Source organism: Argopecten irradians, chromosome 9, assembly GCF_041381155.1.
Source record: "Argopecten irradians isolate NY chromosome 9, Ai_NY, whole genome shotgun sequence".
Lineage (NCBI taxonomy): Eukaryota > Metazoa > Mollusca > Bivalvia > Pectinida > Pectinidae > Argopecten > Argopecten irradians.
In genome coordinates, this window is record NC_091142.1 from 16,190,249 (window position 1) to 16,199,912 (window position 9,664).

At 33.6% G+C, this 9,664-nt stretch overlaps 1 protein-coding gene across 2 annotated transcripts; it reads right to left on the bottom strand.

The window, feature by feature from the left end:
• Positions 1-984: 984 nt before the first annotated feature.
• Positions 985-5,333, bottom strand: LOC138331616 (amine sulfotransferase-like). 2 transcript variants are annotated; one of them, XM_069279334.1, is made up of 5 exons: positions 4,913-5,333; positions 3,364-3,675; positions 2,884-2,987; positions 1,834-2,002; positions 985-1,199 (listed from the first exon to the last, which is right to left on the bottom strand). In XM_069279334.1, the coding sequence occupies exons 1-5, from the start codon at positions 5,085-5,087 to the stop codon at positions 1,090-1,092; spliced, it is 870 nt and encodes a 289-aa protein (XP_069135435.1). In that variant the 5' UTR covers positions 5,088-5,333; the 3' UTR covers positions 985-1,089. The 2 variants fall into 2 exon arrangements, with proteins under 2 accessions (XP_069135435.1, XP_069135434.1); XM_069279333.1 differs by having other exon boundaries at positions 1,834-2,026; positions 4,913-5,327.
• Positions 5,334-9,664: the final 4,331 nt, after the last annotated feature.

Consider the following 9,664-nt stretch of genomic DNA (forward strand, 5'->3'; position numbering starts at 1 on the left):
AGTGTTAAATGGTGAATTCATAATAAGGAGAAAAACTTGATGTGGGATATATACAGAAATTCTGTGGATGTGTTTAATTCTGCATCAATAGAGGATTAAATTCTCTTCATATTCATTGTTTGGGATTTTATTCGTAATTTGGATTTAAAAGATATGGAATATTCCGGCAGTTTGTGTGTTGTGTGTTAACATAATTATGGGATTATGCCCGGAGACATATATACTCACCCTCATTGTGTAACTATCCCATATGCTACCTTTTACTGTCTTATAAGTGACTGTCTTACATTAGAGTCACATACAAGACAGTAAAAGGTAACATATAGGACAGTTACTGGTAATGGTCCCATAATCGTGGAGTTAAAGCACAAAAACAACAATAGATGACATCACAACGATGTTTTAAGTTAGAGATAAGCCTCAAACTGTACAATATGTAGGAGAGAGAACAGATCTCGGCTCTGACGGGCCTCGATACAGTTCTTTCTCCAACATATTATACAGTTTTCGGCTTATCTCCATAACATATTTGTCGATGTGTGTAATTGTACAACCGTATTCCTCATTTTCACTGATGTAGAATTAAGTGCAGACTGATAATATGAAACCCAATCGTTGCTTTATTTGATTTCTTTTGCAGATTGATTTGTGACATACTTTCTACAACAATAATACCCTTGGTTCAACATATGTACAATGTATAAGCTCCCACATTTTATCAATTTTGTAAGCGCCATGGGCGCGTATTGGGTCGAATATGCTCAGTAATGCATGATATGTGATTTTTTTAAAAAGTTTTTTTGAAGTTTTTTTATGACTTAGTAGCTTTAACCCTCCATCAATGTTCCTATTTAGAACGCAATATCTGTATGATGTACTCTTTTTGTAACAAAGACAAACAAAGTATTCCTGTTGGTTTGTTATAACCGTGTTTTACATTAAGATTTAATCAGCTTATAAACAAAATAATCGCTGTAAGACATGTTACTTTGTAAGTAATGTTTTTAATTAGACATCTCTGATAAAACACGAGAAATAATCGCATTCCAATTAATTTATTTCCAACATTGGGCTGACATATTAGACAAGCTACACGAATCTGAATTTACATTTTGCGTTTCTCATTTGTTCTTCGTATATCTTGTCGAAAGCTTCACTTTGTGCTACAGTAAAATGGTTCTTCCAATCCCCAACCTCACCTGAAATGAAAACGACAATTCAGAAGAACGATATAGCCAATTACATGTAAACCTATGTAATTAATTGGGGACATTTTGGTTTGAGTGTACGAAAGCATTCTAGACAAATTTTCTCAGTCAATTAAACAGAGGAAAAGCAATTTTGATTAATTTCTATATTTAAAAAGGTTGAATAACAAGGTACTTTTCATGTTTGGGTTGATGCCATCGGTATCTGATGGGTTAAGATGCATTAAATTATAATCAAGCGAATCTAGCATTCATATTACTTCACTGAGAGTAATGACTGCTATTCCTTTTTATTTCGATGCAGATACAAATGCTGTTAAACCGTTAACTTGAGAATGTCATTAAAAGCACTAATTAAAGGTTCTTTATACATGCAAGGATGTTTAGTCTACTAGAGGACGTTGTAATTTCAACTTTTTGTAAGTTCACATAATAGTGCAATTATGAATATATTATCATCTAAACCGTACACAAAGCAAAGTTATTTATGAACAAATTAAAAAATATATACAGAAATGCCAACTTCGTGCAGTCAATCGCAAACAAGATTTTGTTTTAATGTTTGTTGGACTTAGCCCATGTGATGCAGTTCTGTCTTGGTACATTTCATTATATTTTCACATACCTTTCCTGTAGATCGGCAATTTTTTTTCGTCAGACATTTTGTGTATATATTCCTGGTCTTGTGGTTTTATTTCATCCATTATTGTTTTCACCATTATTTTGAAGGTACACCTGTCTGTGACTTCTTCCAGGAACGCTTTATCATACGAAACTTCAAGGAAAGACGCCATCTTTGTGACATTTGAAAGAAGGTCCTAGAAAATATTTCACATATATATCAGATTTACTTAAGGAAATAGTAAATCAATGCTTTGTGATGCAATGTTGTCCATACTGTCATAGAAATGTACATTTGTACCAACAGGTAGTAGATGGCGACCATAGGACCAAATAGTTTTGCAATCACAAAAAAATGCAGTTCCGTGTTGATTTGATTAGGTTTCTTACAAATCATTTATTTTCATCTATACTGCCCTACAGAATAATTTTACTGTTACAATGTTGCTGTACCTGTTTTGAGAAATTACATATTCAGTATGCATATACATGTATATATATTGTGCGTTATAGATTCGACTTCATGTAATTCGCTGTGGCTAACATGTAGCTTATTACATTTTGTATTTGGATTAGTTACGTGAGAATTGAATATACATGTAGATACTCCAATAGTACAAAATCAAGCCATCGTGCAAACCAAAGGCAAACAAAGTAAAACTAAAAAAATGTCAAACAGTGGTATTTTAGCAAAGTAAATGTACGATCAAGTTAAACATATTCTTTTGATATCAATTTACGCAAATCACGTATAAAATATGAGCTCATTTAATCAAGAACAAATAAATATGTAAACATATGTAATACAACAGTCAAAAACTAGAGCGTTGAATTGTTGACATATTGTAAACTTAGCGGTATATAATTTTAGCGCTTTTCGTGCTAGACGTTCTACACTTAAATATTATCGCAATATGATTGCTATCATCTACGTTAGTATTGCTATCTTTACGATTTCACGAATTCATCACTGCGTTAACCTATTCAAAAGTTTACTCTAAAATTTTATTGTGCCAAAATAAATACGTTTATAGTCAGTGAAGTAAAATATTACCTCTTTCATATCCTCGTAAACCAAGTACATGATATTATCTTGACTACTGGAAGCCTTAATCTTTTCCCAGTCAAACAAGGTATCGAACCAGGAGCCGTACAACACTGTAAAGAAAACAATTATATTGTTATAATGCTATTTTCAACTGTTTTATCAATACAAACAATTAAACTGATTGCGATATACCGTTATGTCGGTTATTTTCGTGGGGACGATATTTTTGCGATTGTGGCTGTACATTGATATAGTGTAAACATATTCGCTATAAATGAACACTTGAACTTCAACACGGAATGTCAATAACCGCTGAATACATCGGCGGTTATTCTTAGACTCGTGGGTGTCCGACGATGGCCCAAATCGCGAATGTTTCGACCCACAAAAAACTTATTGCACTGTAAATGCAGGAAGACTTATATAATTAGTCGAAACACAAAATAGCATCTACTGATTTGTCTGATTCAAGCAAACACTACTTACTCGTGCCCTTTGTATAAAACCTGAGAAAGCCTTCCCACGTTCCCGTGAAATCTGGCGCATTTAATTTCGTGAAAAATATGTAGAGGGAAACAGCTACATCCTTAGGATTCCTGGAGACAACAAACACTTTTCCCTTCCCTTCCCGGGCCTGGCGAGGAAGTCGGTCAAAGGTCATGTGAGAGGCAAAAAGTCTTGGTGATGGTAATTTGTCTAGGACATCTACGTCGTTGTAGTCCAAGAAATGTGGAGATCCAATGTAGGTGGATTTTCCAGAACGTAACATACTGGCAATCGTGAACACCCAATGTGTTCCTGGAAAACAATAATGCAACACGTGCTTTTTTTGATACCGTTACATAATCACAATACATTGTATAAGGTGCTTCGCAGTATTTTAATGTTATATTACGGTGTTTTTATGAAGATTTTCTTTCAATTACCAAGCAACAATTCAGGAACAATTTCGGATGTTTGGGTTATTTTCTTACTGTTACAGTAACAGCTCAGATCATGCTGTCACCTTTACTCTCAGAAAAGGCACGTGACATAAATCAAATAGGTTAACTTGTTAGACTTAGAGAGCTAATATGGCGCCTGTACCATGCTGTGATAAAAGAATACCACATTCATTCAATGTAACAGAGGTAAAATAGGCTCAATAATTTAAACGTCTTCTTGGCAATAACTAAGACGCATAAAATCTGCTATTGAGTCTATAGCACGCATGCTGAGAGGAAGGTTAATTACCCAGCCTGTTTAAATGAATGACCTTGACCTTCATTCAAAGTCATTGGGATTAAATAGGTTAACATTATTAAAATACATCTAGACAATAGACGCAGACCTGGTATTGGGCATGTTGCATGTTGTTGTCACCTGTTGTATGACATTGACCTTCATTCGGGTCACAGAGGTCAAATAGGCTAAATTATCTAAATGACTTTTTAATACATGTGATAGTTAATAATTATAGTCTAGATACCTCATATCGAACCTGTTGCTTTCTAGGATGAATCTGAATATATATATAGCTGACATACCTTTAAGGTAACATCAGTCATATAATTAAGTAAAAATCTTCAAAAAAAACTTCTCAATAGGTTAAATACCGTAAATGGTCATTCAACTACTTAAGTAAATGGTCATGCAGACTTTGTCAATTTATAAATGTACAACTACTTCAGATTAAACGGTCATGCACACTTTGTCAATTTATAAATGTACAACTTATCTAATCAGATAAGTGTAATTTGACAGGCTTGAGCTCGAATGGGCCATCGTACTAAACAGAAATTTTTTGGCCTTATATATATGATATTGTGAGACATACATGTACCGTGCAGTATAGTCTAATGATAGTTTTTTTTATTTCAATGACCCTATAAACGTGTTCCCATTTACTGTGATGAAATGTTAGTTAATTAGTTAATTAATAATTACATATTTTCTTCATCAATATACCATTATGAGTTTCCAACAGCGTTTTTGGCATACATGATCCAGTTTCATCCTGACAACGAACATACACGTATAGTTCAAGTTAACGTACCTGACTTCGGGTAGGACATTATAAAAATGTCATCGTCCCGGACATCCATGGTGTCCAGCCTTTCCAGATGGTCCTTGATGTTACCTGGGATGATACTGGTGTACAGTTTACCGTCATACTTCTTAGTTTTCAGTGTACTACCGTCCGGATCCGATTCTTCAACCCACTCGCACATGTCGATGTTCCTGTCCAGCTGGCTTTCCTCGTGAAATCAATGCTAACGTTTGTCTGGTCAGAGCGTTGTCTGGGCACAGCGTTATATTATAAGTGACATTTACTATAATCTAGAATATGTGTTTACAGTCACGTATAATAACACAGTAGAGTTGTCCCCGATATGTAGGCTGTCTGCTCGCTTGATCTCCTGTTGTTGAAAATATGTGCGGTAGGCGATGAATGAAATATTTACATATATCATGTAGTTGTCATCCAATTGCAAGTTAAATGACCCTTGACCTATTCATTCATGCGGAGAAACTGGTTGGTCAGCTTTTAAACTACTCTCTGACCAGTTTTGATTGATACATGCGAAGGCTTTTATTTTCTGTTTTCTCTTTTATTTCGTTTATTAATTTAATGGTTTACATACATATAAAGTATATGTGTGGATAACAGATATTTTTTATCTGACGGATCGCCTGCTTTCAATCAAACAACTGTATGGTAACGGGATCCGGCATAGGTTGTTTGGTAAATCGTACCCAAAAAATGATAGGGGTACATGGTAAACCGCTTCAAAAACTCAATATCATTTCATTTGTTTATCGAAATCTATCAATAATAAGAACAGTGAAAGCGAAAAATTTTATTTGTCCCACAATAGTATGTGGAAATGAGAATAAAGTCTCCCTCTTTTGTATCCAAACATGTAACCTGGATTTTATTTCCGTACAAAACTGAGAAATATGTGTGAACATATCTCAAGATATCGGATGTATGTCATTAAGATAAGATGTTGAATGAAGAATTAGGATAAAACAAAAATGATCTACCACTTCATATTTATCGTAAATGTTTGGTGAGCATGTTATGACTGTTTGTTGAGCATGTTATGACTATAGTGCACGTGTTTGGTACGCACAACACTCCGGTTTGGTATAGTCATTAGTATACGGTTGGTATAACATTTAGTTTATCCATTACATGTATGTATATACATTTAGGGGTCTATATCAAAAATAGGTAAAATTCGAATTCGACATGTTCAAAAAATAAGAAATGAATTTGTAGACCACAAATTAACTTAATGGTCATTTACTCATTTATCTGCCATATACATTGTACGTATACATAGAATATCTGCATATATACGTAGGATATGTTACGGTATCTTAGGAAATCTGTATAAGTGTCCGTGAGATATCTTAGTTTATCCCGCCCCAGACAAGAATCTTGTATTCCTATTGGTTAAAATGACGTCACGTGATATCCAATATATAGTCGTATCAGGTTAGTAGAACTCGTATTGGGTTTGGACGATAGAGTTATCGTTCTTTGCACCTAACTTCATTAGCGACAAGATGGCGGTCAAGTTACGCTTCGCGACGACGGCACTCAAAAGAGATGGAGACAAAATGTTTGAATGATAGCACTGAAGACCACTTTCAAAGCAAACCGAAATCGGCAACACTTATTTAGGATTATTTAACAGAAATGGATCATGTCAACGCATTCGAGTCTTCAATGAGGTGAAAATTGTTATACGTTTTGAGTCGTTTTGGTCTCCATACTCAGTACATAATGCATTTTGCAGTTACTTCATTGAAATTCGTTACACAGTTTGTTATTTATCTATATGGAATATGGAAAAATATTGGGTCTAAAATATTTATGTATCAGGCTCGGCTTCCCCGCGCCCGATCCTTGCCTGATACAAATTTATTTTACGCTACAGCATGACACAAAAATCTCTCATGTAATAGGAGACCGGAATGTGTAGGTAATCAAACATGTCATTTTGGGACGAAGTGTCTTTTCACGGAAATAGGTCTGGTATTCCAGACTGGTCGACAAATATTGGGATACTTCTGCTGACTGAAGCTACAACACGACGATAGACGTTTTTGTGTTCTAACAAAGCTGAAGGGACCATACATACATGTTTTCATTTACAGGTATACTTTTGACGTGACATGAATATGCTATTGTATGACGAAGTGGCCCTCTTTTGGACGGACTTCCAAGATTGTTTTAGTCTTTTACCAATAGCGTAAGTATTGTATCAAAACATCGAAACATAAAAAGATAAATGAAATAGACAACTACATTGTATCATCCTGTATTTTGAGAGAATGAATTCATATAGAAAAGATCATTTTAAATGACAGGTTCTTCTTTAACGCCTTTGAATAAATAATAGTTATTAAATTTACTTGGTATTTTCTACTAAAACGCAATATTACTTGCATATTAACTTGTCTGGAAAAAAGTATGTCTGATTTTTATGGATCCATATAAACTGTCCACAAATTGTCAGGAAATACCATAATGTATTACGCTTGAGCATATTTATAAATAAATTATGTAATCAAATCTGTCAATGCGTGATTGTTTTAATCAAACATGTTATAGCATATATCTTAATGTTCAATATCATAATAGATAGGATAGGATGTGAAAGTTAGGAATGCTGTTTTTAACTATTTTGAAAGTGTGCATTTATAATGACCTATCAAAAAGTATGTAGAATCCCTTCAGCTTTATTAGAACACAAAAACTGCTATCGTTGTGTTGTAGCTTCAGTCAGCAGAACATCCCATTATTTGTCTGCCATTCTGGAATACCAGATCTACCAGACACTTTCCCCGAAATGACATTCTTGATTACCTATCTCCTATTACACGAGAAAACAGCGTGACATATTTTCATTTGGAGAGATTTTTGTGTCATTATGTTATGTACAAAATATCGTGACACATTTACTTTACTAGAGATTTTTGTGTCATGCTGTTTACTGTACAATTATCGGTACACATTTACTTTACTAGAGATTTTTGTGTCATGCTGTTTACTGTACAATTATCGGTACACATTTACTTTACTAGAGATTTTTGTGTCATGCTGTTTACTGTACAATTATCGGTACACATTTACTTTACTAGAGATTTTTGTGTCATGCTGTTTACTGTACAAATTATCGGTACACATTTACTTTACTAGAGATTTTTGTGTCATGCTGTTTACTGTACAATTATCGGTACACATTTACTTTACTAGAGATTTTTGTGTCATGCTGTTTACTGTACAAATTATCGGTACACATTTATTTCTAGAGATTTTGTTTTGCTGTTTACTGTACAAATTATCGGTACACATTATCTTTACTAGAGATTTTTGTGTCTTGCTGTTTACTGTACAATTATCGGTACACATTTACTTTACTAGAGATTTTTGTGTCATGCTGTTTACTGTACAAATTATCGTACACATTTACTTTATAGAGACTGTACAATTAGAGATTTTTAGAGTGTCATGCTGTTTACTGTACAAATTATCGGTACACATTTACTTTACTAAGATTTTTGTGTCATGCTGTTTACTGTACAATTTATCGGTACACATTTACTTTACTAGAGATTTTTGTGTCTGCTGTTTACTGTACAAATTATCGGTACACATTTACTTTACTAGAGATTTTTGTGTCATGCTGTTTAGTACAAATTATCGTACACATTTACTTTACTAGAGATTTTTGTGTCATGCTGTTTACTGTACAAATTATCGGTACTTTACTGAGATTTTGTGTTGCTGTTACTGTACAAATTCGGTACACATTACTTTACTAGAGATTTTTGTGTCATTGTTGTACAATATCGTACACATTTACTTTACTAGAGATTTTTGTGTCATGCTGTTTACTGTACAAATTTTCGGTACATCCATTTACTTTACTAGAGATTTTTGTGTTTTGCTGTTTACTGTACAAATTATCGGTACACATTTACTTTACTAGAGATTTTTGTGTCATGCTGTTTACTGTACAAATTATCGGTACACATTTACTTTACTAGAGATTTTTGTGTTTTGCTGTTTACTGTACAAATTATCGGTACACATTTACTTTACTAGAGATTTTTTGTGTCATGCTGTTTACTGTACAAATTATCGTACATTTACTTTACTAGAGATTTTTGTGTTTTGCTGTTTACTGTACAATTTATCGGTACACATTTACTTTACTAGAGATTTTTGTGTCATGCTGTTTACTGTACAAATTATCGGTACACATTTACTTTACTAGAGATTTTTGTGTTGCTGTTTACTGTACAAATTATCGTACACATTTACTTTACTAGAGATTTTTGTGTCATGCTGTTTACTGTACAAATTATCGGTACACATTTACTTTACTAGAGATTTTTGTGTCATGCTGTTTACTGTACAAATTATCGGTACTCATTTACTTTACTAGAGATTTTTGTGTCTTGCTGTTTACTGTACAAATTATCGGTACACATTTACTTTACTAGAGATTTTTGTGTCATGCTGTTTACTGTACAAATTATCGGTACACATTTACTTTACTAGAGATTTTTGTGTCTTGCTGTTTACTGTACAATTATCGGTACACATTTACTTTACTAGATTTTTTCTGCTGTTACTGTACAATATCGGTAACATTTACTAGAGATTTTTGTTCATGCTGTTTACTGTACAAATTATCGGTACACATTTACTTTACTAGAGATTTTTGTAACATGCTGTTTACTGTACAAATTATCGGTACACATTTACTTTACTATAGATTTTTGT